Genomic DNA, 19,535 nt, shown 5'->3' with positions numbered 1-19,535 from the left:
TGGTCTCTGTCAATGGCAGCCCGGGCCCCCAGGCTCAGATCCCCGTGCAGGAGCAAAGGGATTCTGTCCTCAGGCTGTAGCAAGGTAGATAATAACACAAATTACACCAAGCACTCATTGTCCATGCAGCTGGTACTGCCTGTGGTCTCTTTCAGTATCCACTGAAAATCAGTCTTCACATCTGGTTACAAACCTGCAGTGATTAGGAGGAGGAGGAGGAGGAGGAGGATGCTTTGCCCTGCCACACCTTGGAGGTGATCTCCCTGTCACTCTGCCTGGAGGGATGAGCTCATGCTGTGAGCTTTCCTCTTTTAGAGCTGCTTTCCTCTCAAAGTGGCACATGCTTATTTTGAACTTCAAAAGGAATGACTTTGTTTCCATCCCTTTCCACGATTAACCCTTGGGTTGCTATTTTCTGTTTCCTCCCTGATGATGTTTTGCAGCACCGCCACCAACAGGAGTCATGGGCCAAAAGGGCACTGCCAGAGCAACACCAGCGTCCAGGGGATCCTGATGTCCCCAACAGAGCAAGCAGCAGCCCAGGCAGTGGAACTGGCACTCTGCTTTTTATGTCTGTGGAAGGGACATGGCTCAAGAGGGCTCTGAACCCAAGCTTGTCTGGGGAGTAATTCAAAATAATCTTTGGAAATTGAAGAAACAGCCTGAAAACGCAGGATGGAATTCCAGGCACAGGTGCTGCAGTTGGGCACCAGCAATCAGGACTTGGAGGGGAGCTGCTTTCCTGGTGGTACTGGGGTCACAACAGCTCACAAGCACAGCTTGTCATGCTGTGGCAGATGAAACAGACTTTACAAGCTTGAAAGGAAATATCTGCTGCAGAGAGACAGAGCTATCTGCTCAACCCTCTGCAAAGGGGATGATGTGCTGAATGAGGATACAGCAGGAGATACTTGGTGAGGGAGCTCTTCCTCAACACCCCAAGTAGCACCTGGAGGGTAAGAGGGAGACCAGGTGCTCCCACACCCCATCCAGCTCTCAGGATATGATGTTCTGCACATCAGCCTGAAGCTCCCTTCAGTGGCTTGCATGTTGCCCTAATGTGCAGGCAAGGCCTTGCCCAAGCAGGGAGGTCCCTGAGTGCCCCCACTCCAGCTGGTCCCTGGCCTCTCCTGCCCTGCGGCATCCCAGAGCCGTGTGCTCATGCCCGGGAGGAGGGACAGTGCCTGGTATCCCGTGCAGGGTGCATGCCCAGGGCACTGTGAGGCCCCGGGGTGCTGTCCACAGGGCTGGTGCCCCTCTGAGAGCCGGGCTGGCCAGGTCCCCACCAGCCACCCTCATCTCCTGGATATTTTTAGAAGCAAAGTGCTGTTTAATTGTGAAAAGGCAGCCACGGGAGGGGAAGCCGGGCGGCAGCGATAGGGCAGCTCCTTCCGCAGGCAGTGCCAGTTCAACTCCAGCTGCCTCTGGGGGTCAGCGCCGGGCCCCATCCCGGCCCGATTCCACTGGGAACCTCTGCTGGCTCCAAAGCTCACACCATGAGCCTCCACACATGGGGCCGGCAGGCATAGGGAATGGCTCAGGGATCCTCGCCGCAGCCAGGACCCCCATCCCACTCAGCCCCCATGGGTTTCACAGCGAAGCTGTGCTCACCCCAGTGGGGGCCAGTGGGGGTTGGTGGGGGCCAGTGTTCTTTTGGCTCCAGCTCCCAGGCGCCAGCGGCTGTTTTTAGCTGAGTTCAAGTCCAGTGTTTTGAGATTTTCTATTTTGAGTAGCAAAGCTGAAGAAGTGGAGCAGCCCCTGACCCCTGGGTGTCTGTGCAGAGTGGAGCAAGGAGCCAGGCAAGGCGGGTGTGGGGTGGCTTTTGCCCCTGAGGGAGTGTAGTTGTCCCTGGGTCTTCGCCCCACAGCTGCCTTCGTGGCCTCTTGCACGTCAGGCTGTGCCGGAGCCTGTTCCCGTGTGATCCCATCTCCCACACTCTCCCAAGGGAGGTTGGCCTTTCCGGCACTGAGATATCATTCCTCCTTTCTCTCCTGCAGCAAGATCCCAGTGAAGCTGCTGAGTAGGATGTGTGGTGTCCCACTCCAGACCCACACCTCTTGTACCCCACCATGGGTACGTGTGTGCCCCCTCAGAGCCCCCATTACATGGTACAGCTGGAATGTCCCCAGGGGGCACAGCCTTGGCAGAGAGGCACAAGGCTCAGACTGGGCTGCTGTGGTGGCACAGCCAGTTCAGCTCAGTGCTGGTCACACTGCCACATGGAGAGTTTTATCCCCCTGCAGCAACTGTGGGGCCAATCCCTTGCTCAAGAGGATGCTGGGGGACATGCCTGGCAGTGGGGAGGGCTGATACTCACCAGAGCTGCCACAGCGAGTTGTCACCACCAGTGCTGCCAGGGGTACAGGTGGGGTGACCCAGGTGACAATGGGTGCCGTTTGCTGGGCTCCCAACAGGCAGACACCAGCACAGGCTTTGGTCTCGTTTTATTCAATTCTGCATCTCCAGAACCACCTCAACCTGCACACTGGCATTGCTGCCCAGAATTTGTGCTGAAGCCGGGTGCTGCCAACAGTTAGTGAGGCTGGGGCCACGTCCCTGGTGTCACAGCAGGTCCTCAGGTGTGGGGCTGGCGTGGGATGGTGAGGAGCCGGCGGAAGGCGGCACGGAAGTCCCGGTTGAAGAGGGTGTAGATGAGGGGGTTGAGGCTGCTGTTGCAGTAGCCAATCCAGAAGAAGAAGTTGAAGAGGGGCTTGGAGACATGGCAGCCCTCCCCACAGACAGCTCCCAGGCTGTAGGTGAAGAAGAAGGGGAACCAACACAGCACAAAGGCCCCCATCACCACGGCCAGCACGATGGTGAAGCGCCGCTCCCGCGCCCGCACCAGCCGCCGCCGGCAGAGCAACACGCTCTGGTTCTGGCTCCGGCACCGCCATCTTGGCATCCCAACACCTGACACCTTTCCTGACACCTTTCCATTGCTGGCAGAGCACGGGGAGCGGGTGGCGAGGAGGGTGGCCGTGCGCTGGGCAGTCAGGCGGTAGATGCGGCAATAGACGGCAACCATGACGAGGCAGGGGACGAAGAAGGAGGCGGTGCAGGAGGCCAGCACGTACCAGGTCTCCTGGCTCAGCTGGCATTCCCGGCCCCCTGGCCGCGGCCGCAGGAGTGGTGGAAGGGCCACCAGGGCTGCTGATGCCCAGACTGCCCCAATCATCCCCTTCACCCGCCGTGGGCTGCGGCGCAGGTTGAGCCGCGCCGCCCGCGTGACGGCCCAGTAGCGGTCGAGGCTGATGGCGCAGAGGTGCCCGATGGATGCAGTGCAGAGCAGCACGTCCAGCGCCAGGTACAGGCTGCACCACAGCCCGCCAAAGTACCAGTAGCCCATCACCTCGTTGGCCAGCGAGAAGGGCAGGACGAGGACAGCCACCAGGATGTCTGCCAAAGCCAGGGACACTAGGAAGAGGTTCTGTGGCGCCCGCAGAGCCCGGCTGGTGGAGATGGCCACTACCACCAGCGCATTGCCCACCAATGTGGCCAACAGGACGGCCAGGGCGGCCAGCAGGATGAGCCCTGTGGCTGCAGGCGAGTGTGGGGCGCTGCTGGTGCTGCTGCTGGTGCCACTGCCATTACTGGAGTTGTTGGAAAGGGCGTTGGCTGGCTCCATGCTGGCCTGACCCTTCAGGCAGACAAAGCCTCATGGGGTGTCCCCCCAACCCACTCACCGGCCCCACGGCGGATGTGGGCGCAGCCCCAGTATTGCTGTGTCCCCAGGGGAGTGTCCTGGCTGCCACCGCTCCTGCACTGACCCGGTCTGGTGGCAAGGCAGAGGTTGTTCTGGCCCAGTGGTCGCCCGGCTGGGCATGTGGGATGGCTGCGGTGCCGGGAACACAGAGAGGCTCCCGCAGCAGTGCTGCTGGCTCTGCTAGTCCCAGTATGGGAGGAGGGTGGGCGGGAAGGAGGGAGGGAGGGAGGGAGGGAAGCATGGGCTGATATCACTGGCAGGAGCCCAAACATCCGTGGGCAGTGGGAGAAGTTGTTATTGCCAACACTTAAAGGGCTCCCTCCAGGGTCACCGTGGCAGGAGGGCTCCTGCCATGGGTGCCAGGGTGCCTGGTGGGCCAGGGGCACTGCCTGGCTATGCTGGGTTGACATCCTGCTGATCCCCAGCCCAGCAGCAGTGCAGCACCCCAGCACCTTGCTGGCTGCCCCTTGCTGTGCCTCGCTCAGTGACATGCTGCTGTGGCACACAGTGGGCCACCATGGACTCTGCCAACTCAGCCCTCTGGAGATGAGATCAGTGGAAGAAGCTGCCCATGACACACCTCGGTGCAGCTCTCTGCAGAGTGCAGGGTTTAGCTGTGGCATCCTCAGCGTGTGCCCCACAGCACCAGCAACATGTTTGGCATATCTCCAGCACTGGCACTTGTCTGGGGCCAGGCTGAGCAGTGATAGTGCATTGAAAAGGGGGAGGATGATGGGTGTCTGTCACCTGTGGCTGCAGCTGTGGCTCCACAGGGTTTGCAGATGCACGAACCAGAGACACACCCTGGGGCATGGGCGCTCAGCCTTTATTGAACACCAGCTGAGCAGGGATGGCAGAAACCAGCGGCCACGGGAGCAGCAGCCCAGGTGTGTGGTACCAGCTACAGCCGGGTAGCACCATGTGGGAGTGGGCGAGGGGAGCCCACCCGGATGGTGGGGCTGGGCATCTCCTCAGGGTAGGAGAGCACGGGGTTGTCCAGCCCCAGCCTGGCCTTGTCCCTGGGAGGGCCCTCATGCTCCTCCCAGCCCTCAGGGCTGCGGCATCGGTCGGTGCAGCAGAGGGTGGCCTGGGTGATGACCCGGTCGAGGGGCTGCAGCGAGTGCATCCAGGCAGGGAGGAAGTCCCAGGTCTGCAGCCATTTGGGCAGGCGGCCAGGGCTGTGCGCCTGCAGTGCGTTCACCAGCCCCACGAAGAAGAGGAGGCCGAGAAAGGGTGTGCCCACCCCCACCAGCGCCCGCCAGCCCGCCATGGAGATGCCGAAGATGAGGGAGGGCAGCAGGAGGAAGCAGATGATGAGGTATAGCACGGCGAACCAGCGGTACTTGGCCGTGCGCTCGCCCAGCGCCTTGGCCATGCGGATGGGCAGGCGGGTGAAGGGCAGTGGGTACCACAGCAGGATGCCAGAGATGTTGAAGAAGAAGTGGCAGAGAGCAATCTGTAGGAATAGCATCCTGGTTGGGCTAGGCACGTGGGCTTCCCCCAGCCCCTGCCCTGCCCAGTGCCCTCAGCCAGAGCAGCTGTGGCCCCAGGCTGCATGTACCTGGAAGGAGCTGGCCAGCTTGTCCCCTGGGCTGGCCAGGGCGGCCAGGATGGCGGTGGTGGTGGTGCCAATGTTGGAGCCCAGGGTCAGCGGGTAGGCACGCTCAATGCTGATCACTCCCAGACCTGTGGGAGAGACACCCCATCCCGTCCCGTTGTTCCTTGCCAAAGCCATCCCCACATTCTCCCAAGGAGGCACAGCTCCTTCCATCCCTGTGAGTGCCACAGCACCCCCAGGCCATCACAGCAGGGACCAGCACTTGGCAGGGGACCAGGCATGGCTGGGACTCACCAATCAGGGGTGTGATGGCTGATGTGAAGACAGAGCTGCTTTGCACCACAAAGGTCATCCCAGCACCCACCACCATGGCGAAGTACCCAGTGAGCCAGCTGAGAGGGTGTGGGAGGTCTGCCACGGCACGGCCATGGGCACGAGTGTGGACACAAACATGGACATGGGCATGGACACATCAGTTAGGAGCAGCCCAGAGCTCCTACATGGTGCTGGGGAGAGGCTGTGGGGCCACGCTCTAGGTATGGGGTCAAGCTTGGGTATGAGGCCAGCCCAGTGGCTGGGGAAAGAGGAAGGGGACACCCAGAGGCCATGACAGCCATAAGCAGAGTGGGGATCAGGGACAGGCAGGGGACATGTGGGACAGGCAGGGATGGAGGGCAGGGACAACCAGGGATAGGTCTGAGGATGGCAGGTGGGAATGGGGATGGGTGGCTGGGTGGCAAATGGTCCCTGTCCTACTCACCAGTGTTGATGACCTTCTGGATGGCTTTGGCCACCTGCCCCTTAAGCAGGGAGTTGAGGAGTTTGACGAGGAGGATGAGGCAGGTGCAGAGCACGACGAGAGACCCGGCCAGCAGCACCAGCCCCACGGCCAGGTCGGGCAGTGGTGTGTCAGTGAAGAGATGCTCGCCTGCCCCACAGCATGGCTGGGCGAGGGGCTGGGGCTGGCCCGGCCCCACTCACAAACCTGCCCCCGCAGACAGCCCCACACCTGGACCCCAGGCCCAGCATCTCCCAGCCCTGCCCCACATCATGGATGCACTGCTCCATCCCACGTACAGCCCCCCAGCCCTGCCTGCACCTCCCCAGCCCCATGTCCTGCGCCCCAGCCCTGCCCAAGCTTCCCGCACCCACTCACACTTCTGCCTGGTGACATTGTGGAGGATCTCGATGCCTTTACTGCTGCAGTGCCCAGGGACCGTGCAGTTCGGGAGGGGGCCAAGCCCCACAGCAGCCATCTGCAGGGAGAGGGTGTGCTGCAGCTGGCTCCACAGTGTCCTCAGCCAGCCCCTCCCCACCCCTCCTCCACGGGATTGTTTGGTGGCCCCAGCAGGGCCACAGACCCCTCACCTGTGGGGATGTAGGGCCGCACCAGACGCGGATGAGGCTCCGGTTGCGCAAGCTCTCGTCCCCTGTTGCAATGCCAGTGATCACCGACTTGTCCAGCTGCAACAATAGACATTGGTGAGGGCTCTTGGGGTCTAACAGCACTCCGAGCCTGGGGACATCTTCACTGGGATCAGAACACCACTGCCAGCCTGGGGACACTTGGATACAACCACCGCCAAAGGGACACCAGTGCTAGGGGACCACTACCAGCCTGGGGACACCACGCTGGTGAACACAACAGCTGAGGAGACCTGGATGATGAGCTTGGTGAAGGGCTCTGTGATGATCTTCAGCAGGTCAGGGGCATCCTTCCCACTGCGGATGTTGAAGGTGGCCACAACCAGGCGGGTGACGTGGTGCAGGTACCCACTTACCACCTCCAGTGGCAGCAGGACCAGCACCGACAGCCAGTTGAAGCAGTCGTGCACCGTGGCACCGGCAAAGGCTCTGTCGGAGTGGAGGAGCCCATTGGCATGGGATGGCCGTGGGGAGGAGCCCCCAGCCTCCCAAGTGTCCTCTGACCCAAGCAGCTCTCACCGTTTGAACTCACTGCGGTCACCAGCCTGCATGAGGGCCACGATGGTGTTGGTGACGGAGGTGCCGATGTTGGAGCCCATGATGATGGGGATGGCAGAGCGCACCTCCAGCACTGGGGACAGAGAGACCGTGTGCCTCGCATGACTCTGCTCAGGGTTACCCCATCCAGCCACCCTGTCCCCCAGCCTCAGGTCCCCAGGAACCTCGTGGCACACTCACACCCTGAGGAGACCATGCTGACAATGATGGAGGTGGAGGTGGAGGAACTCTGCACCAGTACAGTTACCAGGATGCCCACCACCAGCCCAGCCACAGGGTTGGAGAGGATGGCATTGTCCTTGAAGATGTCCCCTGCCACCTTGCCTGCAAAAGAATGTGAGCAGCAGTCTGCTGGCACTGCAGGTGCCAACAGACTCCAAGGAGTCCCTGCCACCTTACTACCTCCAGCCAACTGGAAGGCAGAGCTGAGCACGTCCAGGGAGCACACAAAGAGGTACAAGAAGCCAAACATCAGGGGCACCTTGAGAAGGGAGACACAGATGGACTGGACCCTGGCCCAGCACCCGAGCTCTGTGCAAGACAAGAGAGAATGTTAAATGCCTGCTGTGGCATGGCCCTGGCTCCCTGGGCTCCCACAGCCCTACACCATCCTCCTGGCCCCTGGCAGCACAGGGCTCATCCCCAGCTGTGCCACCACTCCCTGAGTCCCCTCCATCTCCTCTCACCCTGGAGTGCCTTGTGCCAATTGCTTCCATTGTCCCTCAGCTCTTCCTACGTCACCTCAGAGAGCTGAGTGTTGCCCCACACTCCTCTCCCCATCCTGCACCCCACACTCCTGGCACTCCAAGCTCCCCTGGGTGTCTCCAGCAGGTCTCTGGAGTGTTCCCCAACCCAGGTGCTCTATGCCCACCACTCACAGGGTCTCACCTGGCTTCTGCAGCTCGTCCAAGCCCAGCCGGGGCCCCTGCCAGGGCAGCACATCCAGCTCGTAGCGCTCCCTGCCCTCGCGCAGGCGCCCCGGGGAGCCAGGGCAGGGGAAGCCATGGTCAGGGCAGGACACAGGACCAACGGTGAAGGGGCAGGTGTGGGCACCCGGCAGCCGATGCAGAGCTGGGAAGAGGGGTCACCCATATTACAGCCCCGTCCTTGTGGTGAGCCCCCTGCAGAGAAGAGCCCAGCACCGCCTGGGCCAGGATCTGGCCAGAAGCAGAGCTGAGCCTGGTGAGGTGAGGAAGAGGAGGAGGAAGGCTGGAGGCACCTACCTTGGGGGCTGGGGCAGTAGGCAAACTGGGGCCCATGAACCACCCTTCCTCCCCGCACTGGGCAGTGGGGCGGGACCGGGCTCTCCCTCCGGTAGGGCAGCATCACTCCTGTTGAGGCTGAGCAGAGGTGGCCGCGCGTCACCATGGCTGTGCTACACTGACTGCCACATCCCCCCGAATCCCTGAAGTACTGGCACCACTGAGGAGCACCATTCCATCACTTGATGGCCCCCTGGGCCACCAGCCACTGCTGTACCACCCCAGCGATCTCCCAGGGGACGCGGGAAGAGGACTCCTCCTGCCCAGGGCCCAGCTCACCTGAGGCTGGTTGGGCACTCAGGGCAGAGCCGTGTCCACATGCCGCATCCACGCGTCCCTCCAGCGAAGTGGCCCGTGGGGCACCACGGCCCTTTATACACACGCCAAGAGCAAAGTCTAAGGAGCCCCGTGTTGCCCCTCGCCTCCGCTCGATGCTCACCTCCTCCCCAGAAATTCCTGTAGTTAATGGGTAACCCGTCCGCATCTCACGTCTGCTGCAGCCCTGGAGCAGGATGGGGCACGCGGCCCTGGGGTACCCGGCACTTCTCTCCTCGCCTGCCCGAAGCCTGGGCAAGTGGCAGCTGCTGCAGTGAGGAGCAAACCTGGGGCAGTGCTGGAGCCCAATGCCCGAGGGGTGATGCCGGAGCGCCCTCAGCTCTCCATCTTTCGGTGCCAAGTGCTTCATCCACTGCATGAGAGCAGGAGGAGGAGAAGGGCTTGGTACTAGTGCTGCCAGGGCATCCCAAACCAGAGTTGAGCCCAGCATGCATCCACCATCCTCAGAGCCATCGGAGCATCAGCCCAGCGCAGGACGTCCTCACCCCCAGGGCACTGGTGGTGGGTGACGTCAACACCAGAACGATCCCTGTGTCCTGTCACTGGTGTGATGGTGGCACGCAGCCCGGCTCAGCCCAGCAGCACTGCCAGGGCAGAGCATCTTCCTGGCATGTCTGATGCCAGGCTGGGCAGGAGCAGAGCGAGACCACCACTGCCCTCACCACCTCCTCGATGCTGTTTATGATTACCTGCTGCTTATGCACCTCCAGCCAAGTTTCCATCCACCCACAGGACACCCAGCTGGCTCATGTCCACATCTGTCTGCAGGAGAGACCGGGGACAAATGCCCCTCCAGCCCCAGTGCCTGTGGCAGTAGGCACAGAGAGACCGCATGGCTGCCACATCCCATTTCCCCAGGATCAGGCACTCCCAGGACCCATCACCATGGATAAGCCAGGTGCAATTGTATGAAAGGAGCAAGGGAAGATTCCTTGAGGACTCCGGGGCACTCAGGGACAGGCTGGGGACATTCCTGCCATTCCTGGAGCATCACTGAGCCTCCTTCCCTGAGTCACAGACTGATGGAGCTGAATGCCCAGGAAGAGCAACAGCAGGGGACATGTCCTGCCTCTTCAGGGCCTGGGGACCCTTCTGCCCAGGGGGTGCAACCAGTGGGCAGGAGGCTGGTGTCCGCACTTGCCCCATGCCCGGGGGCTCTTGGCCAGCTGCCCCCACAATCATTAACCTGGTGAGGCCCTGGCAGCTCTGGCTGTCACTTATTGACAGGGTTGAGGCTGAAGTCCTTGGTCGTGCCGGCCCTACAGCTTCCCCTACTCTGTCAGCAGTGCTGGGAAAACAAGCTCCTGGCACTGCCCCTTGCTGCCAATCTAGGTGGCACTGAAGTTGAGGGCTGGCCCAAGCTCTGCCCTGGTCCCAGGAGGGTTCTGTGGGGTACAGGAAGGTTAGAGGGACATTGCTGCTGGGAAAAGCATCATCTGGCCTTAGCCACAGAGGAAGGAAAGGAATGCACATCCAGGCAATGCTCTTTATTTCCCCTGGTTTCACACCACAGACAGAAGTAAGCAGCACCATGGGGACACAGAGGGGCTCTGACTGGGGCTGTGGGACCACAGCTGGCTGTGGCACCATGGGGTTCGGTGGCCTTGCCCCCATCCCTGGGCAAACCTGGGAGCCCTGGGCCACCCCTCTGCCTCTGGCCAGACAGTGGTGATGGAGCGGTTACCGAAGGCACAGCCAGGAAGGGCCCTGGCACACACAGATGCTGGGGGGATCTCCTGGCTGCTGTTGGGGGGTTGTCTCTATTGCAGACTGTGTCTGAGATCACTGGGGACACCAGGCTGCTGAGCATGGGGATCTGCAGGACTGGCAGAGCCGGGCTCAAAGCTACAGCCCAGCACAGCTGTTGGCAAGAATGACAGGATGGGCACATGCTGGTCACCTGCACACCAGGCTGAGGTGCTCAGCACCCAGGGGTGCTGCATTCCTCAGGCATCAGGCAGACCTGTCCCTGAGGCTGAGCACCCTCAGCCCCAGCTGGGATGGGGTAAGGGGTCTAAGGGGATTTGCTCCTGTAGGTCACTTCAGCAGCCACCCACATAGGGTCTCTGGAAGGGAGGAGCGAGGCTTTTTTGGCACAATCTTCTGGCTCTGCCTCTGTCTGCCCAGGGCAGGAACCATGTGCAGAGCTACTGTGGCAGGATCAGGCCACACTCAGGCAACGCAGACAGTATCGACCTGCCCAGGGCACAGGCTGGCAGGGCCATGCTCACCCTCCCCCAGAAGGGTGGACCCACGCATGAATGGGACAGCCCTGTTTCCACAGGGCCAGGGACTGGATCTGACTCTCAGCTCCAGGCATATGTCATCCTGACCCTGCCTGCCTCTGAACCAGAGTTCAGGGCTGGAGCCTGCCTTGAAACCCCACTCACCCTCTCTATCCTACACACCCTTCAGCTGGAAGGGTGCTTTCCCCACCCAAATGGTGAGTGGGGCTGTGGCAGCCCGGCACAGGCAGGATGTGCTGGGCAGGCAGCTCTGCCACAGGCAGAGGCACTGGGCAGGATAGTGCCAGGCATGCACAAGATGTTGCAAAGTGCTTTGCAACAGGGGTTCAAACTATGTACAGGACTCCCTTGACGTGCAGGATGCGACCCCACGGAGGGGCATGGCAGCTGCTCAGCCACTCACAGCGACACGACACAACAGTTTGGGACAGGACGTGGATGAATCTGTGGTCCAGGCAGTGTCGGCGGTGCAGGGCAGGGGCTGGTCAGACCCCATGTTGAACCCTGGCATGGCCTGGGGATACCACACATCAGGTGGGGATGTGCAGCAGGACTCGTCAGAACTTGTGGTCGAATGAAGGCTGAGCCAGTGCAGGCTCTGCAGGCTGGGGATGGCTGCTTCCCTCAGAGCCTGGGTGGGCAGCACAGGGTTGATTTGATCCTTCACAGGCACTGTCATCCTGCACAGGCAGCTGGAGGAAGTCAGGCAGGACCAGGTCCTCCTTGGAGAGCAGCCCACGCTGGTCGTTGGCCCGGCAGCTCTGGGCACGGTTCAGTAGCTCCACCAGCCCTGAGAAAATGCAGGTCATGCACCTGAGCCCAGCACTGGGGGTTTGTCCTAACACCTCGGCTGCCCTCTCCACCTGATATGACCCTGAACATGTCCCAGGCACAGCACCTGCACCTTTTCCCTGCTCCATGCCAGCACCCATGGGACTCTGCACCCATTCCCAGCACACCAGGAGCCCTGCATCCCTCACCCTGTGTTTTGCCCCAGCCCCTCAGGTTTCAGACATGCCAGGACTCACCTTCCAGGTCATACGTGCGGCGGTTGAGGTTCATGGTGGCTGAAGACCGTGGCCGGGAGAAGGAGGAGGGCATCTCCCACCGCGTGTCAGGCTCTGCTCCTGTTGGGCTTCCCTCCTGCCATGAGCAGCCCAGGTCTCAGCCATGGGGCAAGGAGGTGGCACTCCCCCCATCTCACATTTCAATTGCCTTCCCACAGCCTGGCTCCCACCTCAGCACCTGCTGCCCAGCCCCACAGCATGTGCCAGGGCCCACCTTCCCCATGGACCATGGCAGCAGCTGTGTGGGCATCTCTGGACTAGGGTTGGTGGGATCTTAAGCTCACCTCACTTCGGAGCGGAGAAGGGGCAGCTGCAGCCTCTGTGCTCTCCATCACTCGCATGTCTGCAAGGGAAGTGATGCTCAGCGCCCCGTCCCAGCATCCTGGTCCTGGCCTGGATGGAGCCCATCCCAGGGAGCAGGAGCCATGGCCACCAGAAAGCAGCCTAGCCCTGTGAGCACTCTGCAGGGTGACATGGCTTGAGGGGACATGGTTTGGGAGGGAGGACATTTTACCTGCTGGCGTTTCCAGGACGAGTTTCTGAGCAGACACTGTGCTGACCAGCTTCTCCAGGTCCAGGGCAGCCAGCTCGCCTTGCTGCAAAAGGAACAGCCAGCCGGCGTCACACTCACTGTGGCACGGCAAAGGCAGCCAGGCTGAAGACCTGCGAGCTCCCCGGCCAGAGCCCGCTGGCTCACGGGGCACCACACCACCGGTCTCTCCCAGCCCACAGTGGGATGCCATGGCCCACCCCAAAAATGGGGATTCTATGAGCCCACAGGCTGCCCCCCAGCACAGACCGCTGCTCCCCACCACCTAGTCACAGGCAGAAGCCCTTGTCCCAAGCCCCAGACCTGTGGCTCCCCCCATCAAAGGGGCTGGGGCCGTGTCCCCTGAGCCTCACCCGCCGCAGCAGCGCCTGCTCCATCCTCACACCGTACTTCCCCAGCACGGGCTGCAGCGCTTCCCTGATGCGCTTGGTTGACTTCGCTGTGATGCGGATGGTCTTATTGAGGGAGGAGATTTCCAGGCTAAAGAGGGGGAGAAAAGGCTGTGACAGGCAGGGGCAGAGCCAGGGCATTCAGGACTGCATGAGGGACTGGGTGTGGGGCACCGTAGGTGGCCACATATGATGTGGACTGGACCCATGTGGGCAAGAGCATCAGCACTGAAACTCTCACTCACTCAAAGCTTATCCTGTTCTCCAGCTTCACCTCCTGGTCTGCCAACACGGAGCACTCCTGATCCAGCACCAGTGCTTTCTGCAAGAGCCAAACCATCAAGAGAGAGCCAGTAGAGCAGCACATGGTCCCAGCATGGGGATGGTCTACCTGGCAGGGGTCCTACTCCCCGCTGACTGCCTTACCTGCTCATTCCCCACCAGGTAGACCTTGATGTCAGGGAGGCTAAAGCCACGCTTCTCACATATCCCCGCCAGCATGTCGCGGATGGAGTGGCCAGGCCGGACAGAGGCCAGCGAGGCCGTGCCATCGGGCAGGTACACACAGCAGTACTTCATGGGCCTGGCTGGCAGCTCTGCCTCGCTGCCCCCCAGGCTCTTCCGTTGGCCCTGGGTGAGGGATGTGACAGGATGAGCCTGACCAGTGGCACTGTAATACTACGGGGTCGGTGCAGTGACAACTCACCTCTGTCCAGGGGCTGGTGGCTGTGCTGGCCGAGGAGAGGAAGCCCAGGTCCAGGCTGGCTGAGGAGTTGAGTGAGCCCTGGGATTCCCGCCACATCATGGCGCTCCTGCCGCCTTCTCCCCCCTCTAGGACAGACAGAGGGACAGTGGTGGGAACCCTTCAGGAGTGGTGTGGCCCCTCTGTCCTGCTCAGCACAGCACTTACCTGCCCAGGAGGGCTCCCGCCGCTCTGCCCTCCTGAAGGACCGGCGGGGGCTGTGGTTGGCACCACTGCCCGCTGTCTCCACACCCAGTGGCAAGGATTTGCCCGGCTTCAGCTTCGACTTCTGGGGTGAATTGAGCAGCATCTCAGCATGAGGACATCCAAGGTTTCCCCTTGCCTTTCCCTGGTCCCCTGACTGCTTGTCTTGTCCTCAGCCTGGGGCTGGGTTTGGTCTGAGCAGCAGGGAAGAGACCCAGCATTGAAGGGACATGTCCTCCTCCCCCATTCCCCCCCACTCACCTTGCTGAGGTCAGGAGGGGGGCTGCTGCTGCGGGAGTGGGGCCGCAGGTCAGGCAGGGGCTGACCTTGGCTCTCTGCCCGCAGGCAGGCCTGGTAGAGCGGGGATTTCACAAAGCGTGTGTAGCTGTCAAACTTCATCAGGTTAAAGATCTGGAAAGGGAGGATGCATGTGCCTAAGACCCCTGCCCACCTACACCTTGCTCTGGCCACTGCCCTGTGGCATGGCTCCATGGTGAAAGCAGTGATGCTGGGTGATATGTGGGATGGTCCCGGAGCCCTCCCCAGTCCTGCAGGTGGAGTACAGGTGCTGCCCATACCTGGAGCTGCTGGATGCGAAACATGTCTGGGGAGGGGGTGGCCAGCATGTCCTCCCCAATCCAGGCCTGTTTGTCAATGTTCACAGGACTGACTGAGTGGCTGGAGAGGAACTCATCGTAGATCCGCCGTGCCTCCTGGGCCAGCTGGGGGAACAGGGGGGTCAGGTTGAGACCAAGAATCCCCTCCTAGCTGCCACCCTTGGCTCACCCCTGCAGTCACCTGAGCCCTCAGGAATCAACCTTCTCCTGGGACCAGCTCAGTACCTGGACTTCAGGGCCAAGCTCTTGGCACAACACGCCAGTCCCTCTGCAGAGGTACAACCTGAGGGAGGAACCATCCCCCATGGTTGCCTGGCTCTGTTCCCATGATTCCCAGTCCAGCTCTGCCCTTCATCTCTTCTGTCCCTCCAGCAGCACTGGCCACCCTCTGGCCACCCTGGGCTGGGGAAGCACATCCTGCTCCATGGGGCAGGTATCCCAGCTATAGCTTTTCCGATGTACACCAAATCCATCTGTTTATTCCTCTTGCAAGAGCCCCCAACCTGCTTAGACCCCCAGGACAGGCTGGACAGCTCTGCCCAGGTCCCTCCCAGCAGCTGGGTGACCCAGACTGCACAGAGAATGTACCTTCTGCGTGTCACTGGCTGGGATCTGCTGGAAGCGCTCACATGCCTGCCAGAAGTAGACGTTTTCAGCGCTGAACTCCTTCTTGAGGAACTCCTGTGGGGCAGAGAGAGCTGCTGGCCTGGTGGTACCATGGCTGTGGGACAGTTGGTGGCCAACAGTGGATGGGAGTGGGGACCAAGCCCTGGGCTGTGGCACTCACAGTGAAGTAGGTGACAGCCACATGGTCCTGCAGCAGCGTCTCGAAGGATTCGGCCCAGCTGACCACAGACCCCTGTGTGGAGCCACAGGTGGCTGGTGCTGGGAGGCTGTTCACACTGTGGTTGCTGCCACGGGCCCTGGAGGCATTTAACTCTGAGAGAGAAAAAGGGTCAGTCCTGGCTGTCTCCCTGTCCCCCAGTGTCACTCCCCAGCACCAGCAGCCTTCTGTGTCTGCAGCAAGTTCATCTGCCCCATCCCGATCGGAGCTGGTTAGCCCTCAGGAAGGGAACACGAGGAGCATCTCAGTAGCATCCTCGGAGGATTGAGCACCATGATGCCACAGCTGGTACCTCCAGGCACGACAGCTCTCCCTGCCAGTGCTGGCAGTCCTCCCCGCCACCGGTGGGGTGTCACCGTGACTCCACCTGTGACTCATCTCCCAGGGGAAGAGAGCCTTGAGGAAGGTACCCACCCAGGAGGGAAACCAGGGTGGAAGGGACATGGAGAGCACAACAGCACAGAGGGAACTTGGAAGATGGACAGAGGTGCCTGAACTCACCTCCTCTATTCCTCTGTCCATGACAAGGGACAAACACAGCAAGTGGAGGGTACAGAAGTGTCACCCTCAGCTCCTAATACTAAGGAAACCCTCCCTAGGGGAAACCCAGAGTGACCATGTATCCAAAAAGATGGAAGTTCCCAGGGGCAACCCTGGCTTTTGAACTGGTCGGACTGGTGAGCAACTGGAAGCAAGGGGTCATTTGCAACAGAAGGTAAAGGTATGGAAGCAGTGCTCTCCTGGCAAAGCTGACAGAAATGGAGGTGTGTCAGGCTGCTGCTTTGCCAGGCTCCCCACCCTTCTCCTGTCTAAAGCACGGGTAACTGGGGCTGAGATGGCCATCTCAAATGGACCATCTGAGATACCCAGTTCACAGTGAGACAGACAGACAGACAGACTCTCTTAGGGAACCCAGGGATGGCTGGTACCCAGTTCTGCTTGCCCTGGAAGCCCCTCAGCACCCAAAGGTGCCAGCTGAGCAGCCATAGGGATGGACAGGCACAACCTGGCTATGCAGGAGGGATGGGGGGGTACGGACAGTCCCGGTATTGCAGGCCTGGTCATGCACCCGCCCATGGCATAGCCTGTGCTGCCACAAGACCTGGCACCAGGCTGGCAGTGCGCTTCCCCCTCCCCTGAAGATGATGCTGGCCTCCCGTTCCAGGGTAAGAGCAGCCTTACCTCCATCCGACACAGCCGGGCCCTGGGGGGTGGAAAGAAGAGAGGTGAGAGTCTGCCAGCCTGGTGGAGAGGTGCCCAGGCAGGCAACAGCTTCAGAGCAAGCCAAGTCCAAACCAGGAGCAAGGGACATGAGATCCTGGCAGAGGCAGGACACAGGGCTCCCAAATCATAGGCAGTGAGTAAGGATAGGGGGTTGCAAGGGGTGCATAGCTTTTCTACCACCTCCCCGTGCCCTGGGGCCAGGCCAGCAATTGGGAAAGGGCAGATGGTATCAGATGTAACCCTGCCACCTCAACCAACCGGGGAGGAGAGAAGCACAGGAAGAGGAGGGGAGGAGGGGAGGGAAGGAAGGACAACCACAGCCCTAGGCAGGCAAACTGCCTGCTCCCTCCTTCCTTGGAGCCTGGAGCTACTGGAAGGCAGATGCCCAAAACCAGGGACTGGATGCTGCAAGCCCAGGACACAGCAGGACAGGGTGCCCTGCAGTACCTGCTGGGCTGCCCCAGATATCAGCTCTAGGGATGGAGTGCCCCAGGAACCACAACAAGCAGAGAGATGGGCAGAGCCACTGCAGCCAAAGCCCAGCCAAGCACTTGCTGCACAGCGCTGCCTCTCATCACCTCCTTGGGGCCACACTGAAGTGATGCCCTCACTGAAGTAGGTGCCCTTGACCTGCCCAGTGCCCCCCACCCTGCCAGCCCCACACACCCCAGCCTATCCCGCATACTCTCTGACTGTCCCCATCCCAGCCCCACACACCCCAGGAGCACTATCCCACCCCCGCCTTTCCCTGCTACCCCACGCCACATGCCACTGCCATGCCCCTTATCCCAGCCCCAGGCACCCCTATCTTGCCAGCTCCTTGCTCTTCCCATCCATCCTTGCTGCCCACACTCACATAGCTCTGCCCTGCCTGTGCCACCCAGCCCTAAACACCACAGCACTGCTGACTCCTGTGCCCCATCCCCATGGTCACTGCTTGTTCATTACCCCAGTGCCACACATCTCCACTTACAGCCCTGTTCCAGCTTCATAAACCCTTGCTGCTCATTACCCCAGTCCCGTATGTCCCTGCCTGCTACCCAGCCCCACATACTACTGCCTGCCCCCAAACCCCTCTACATCTCTGCCTACTTTGAATACCCAAGCCCCATCCTGCACTCCCTGCTACCCAGTCCCACACCCTCCTGCCTGCCTGTTCCCTGGCCCCATACATCCCTCTATCTGCACAGTATCCACACCGAGGTTCCTTGCCTGCCTACTATGCTTTCCATATTCTCCTGCCTGCCAGTTACTTGGTCCCATACATCGCTCTGCCTGCCCGTTATCCACTCCACACCCCCTGCCCGCCTGGTACCCAGCCCGATACAGCCCCTGCCTGCCCAGTACCCAGTCCCACACCCTCCTGCCTGCCTGTTTCCTGGCCCCATACATCCCTCCTCCTGCTCGTGCTGGGGAGGTGGGACCAGGGCTGGCATACCCTCTTTCCAGCCGATACCTAGCCCCACAGACGCCCTGCCCGCCCGGTACCGAACCCCGCACCGCGCCGGGCGGGGCAGCCCCGGGGGATGGAGACCGGCGCCCCGGGCACTCACCATGCGCCCGTTGTGGACCACCAGGAGTTTGCTCTTGCCCTGCATCCCTGGCTCGGCCCGGCTCGGCCCGGCGCGCTACCGGCGCGGCCCGCGGCCCCGCAGCATCCCCGGCCGGCGGCGCGGCTGTCGCTGCTCTCCCGGCCCGGCCCGGCGCTCCTGGCACTACCGCTTTCGGCTGCCACAGGAAGTGTCGCCATGGGAACCGAGACCGCAGCGGGGGGAGCGGGGCCGCCCTCCCGCCCCGCTCCGCCGGCACCGCCCCGGTGGGCACCGGCTCCAGCGCCGGGACAGGAGGCGCCGCGGCGCCGCCGCATCCCTGTCTCCATCTGCATCCACATCCGTGATCCCATCCTCGTCAGCTTCCCTGTTCCCATCCTCATCCCAATCCCCATCCTCATCCTCATCCCATTCAGTCCCCATCCCTGTCCCTGTCTCCATCTGCATCCACATTTGTGACTCCATCCCCATCTGTATCCCTGTTCCCTTCCCCATCCTAGTCTCCATCTCCATCTGCATCCCTGTTCCCTTCCCCATCCTAGTCTCCATCTCCATCTGCATCCTGTTCCCATCCCAGTCCCTTGCCCCCATCTCCATCTGTATCCACATCTGTGACCCTATCCCCATCTGCATCCTTGTTCCTTTCTCCATCCCAGTCTCCACTCCCAGCATGGTCTGTGCTGCCTTGGGGTCACCACCCCATCACCACTCCTCCCTGCAGCCTGGAGAGCTCCTCCTGGTCATCACATCACCCCAAGGAAGGGGAGTTCAGAGGCAGGATGGCATCAACATATCGAGCACACCCTGCCACCAGCCTGTGCTGCTTGCCCTGCTCACACGGGGTTTGCTGGTGGCCCCAGGGCTGGTGTTTGCCTGTGCCAGCAGAACCTGGCAGAGAGGAGCGGTGGACGTGCAGCTTGGAGTCACCAAACTGATGCCTAAGCAGTTTTGCCCATCTCCTAAGGCCAGGGTTCCATGTTGATCAGCAACCACAAACCAGCAGAGGATATTTTAGGATATTTGTTAGGAAATCTCAGTAACTAACGGCACAGGATAAACCGCAGAGCACCATGGCAACTGGCTCAGGGAAATGCTAATAACTGGGACATAAGGTGGGTGATTAACCTATCAAAAGCAGAACCCTAACATTAAATTGGGTGCAGATCTATGCAGGAAAAAATGAAGCATTCCCACTGTGAGCAGGAACAAAAGTGGAGCGACATGAGCAGCCACAGCCCTGGCAAGGTCTCTGGGCAGGGG

At 61.2% G+C, this 19,535-nt stretch overlaps 3 protein-coding genes across 3 annotated transcripts; all 3 read right to left on the bottom strand.

The window, feature by feature from the left end:
- Positions 1–2,575: 2,575 nt before the first annotated feature.
- On the bottom strand, positions 2,576–3,625 carry LOC113947149 (alpha-2C adrenergic receptor-like). The gene has a single exon (XM_027643432.1). It carries the CDS (start codon positions 3,623–3,625, stop codon positions 2,576–2,578), a length of 1,050 nt encoding a protein of 349 aa, XP_027499233.1.
- Positions 3,626–4,508: 883 nt separating this feature from the next.
- On the bottom strand, positions 4,509–9,458 carry SLC34A1 (solute carrier family 34 member 1). The gene is given in 16 exon segments (XM_027643427.1): positions 4,509–5,159; positions 5,265–5,389; positions 5,556–5,672; positions 6,022–6,189; positions 6,418–6,517; positions 6,630–6,725; positions 6,920–7,115; positions 7,206–7,317; positions 7,425–7,568; positions 7,647–7,775; positions 8,133–8,315; positions 8,468–8,584; positions 8,786–8,858; positions 8,946–9,194; positions 9,328–9,369; positions 9,372–9,458. Coding segments are annotated over 16 exon segments (2,478 nt in total). The 5' UTR covers positions 9,444–9,458; the 3' UTR covers positions 4,509–4,604.
- Positions 9,459–10,314: 856 nt separating this feature from the next.
- On the bottom strand, positions 10,315–18,323 carry RGS14 (regulator of G protein signaling 14). Its single transcript, XM_027643718.1, has 15 exons — positions 18,279–18,323; positions 16,684–16,705; positions 15,445–15,596; positions 15,246–15,338; positions 14,619–14,762; positions 14,302–14,451; positions 14,005–14,125; positions 13,801–13,925; positions 13,521–13,724; positions 13,340–13,416; positions 13,059–13,185; positions 12,670–12,751; positions 12,440–12,498; positions 12,117–12,231; positions 10,315–11,878 (listed from the first exon to the last, which is right to left on the bottom strand). Exons 1-15 carry the CDS (start codon positions 18,321–18,323, stop codon positions 11,646–11,648), a joined length of 1,749 nt encoding a protein of 582 aa, XP_027499519.1. The 3' UTR covers positions 10,315–11,645.
- Between the last annotated feature and the right edge of the window lie 1,212 nt (positions 18,324–19,535).

The sequence above is a fragment of the Corapipo altera genome, unplaced genomic scaffold (assembly GCF_003945725.1).
Source record: "Corapipo altera isolate COAL_440 unplaced genomic scaffold, ASM394572v1 75, whole genome shotgun sequence".
NCBI classification, from domain to species: Eukaryota; Metazoa; Chordata; class Aves; order Passeriformes; family Pipridae; genus Corapipo; species Corapipo altera.
This window is presented reverse-complemented; position numbering and strand designations above follow the sequence as displayed.

What these genes read in the sequence shown, in the direction of transcription:
- LOC113947149 (XM_027643432.1), bottom strand. Translation starts at nt 3,625, where the DNA reads ATGGAGCCAGCCAACGCCCTTTCCAACAACTCCAGTAATGGCAGTGGC.
- RGS14 (XM_027643718.1), bottom strand. Translation starts at nt 18,323, where the DNA reads ATGCAGGGCAAGAGCAAACTCCTGGTGGTCCACAACGGGCGCATG. An exon ending in CAGCCAGTGACACGCAGAAG is followed by an intron (nt 14,763 to 15,245) that starts GTACATTCTCTG and finishes CTGTTCCCCCAG; the next exon opens with CTGGCCCAGGAGGCACGGCG. An exon ending in CTTCTCCGCTCCGAAGTGAG is followed by an intron (nt 12,232 to 12,439) that starts GTGAGCTTAAGA and finishes TGCTCATGGCAG; the next exon opens with GAGGGAAGCCCAACAGGAGC.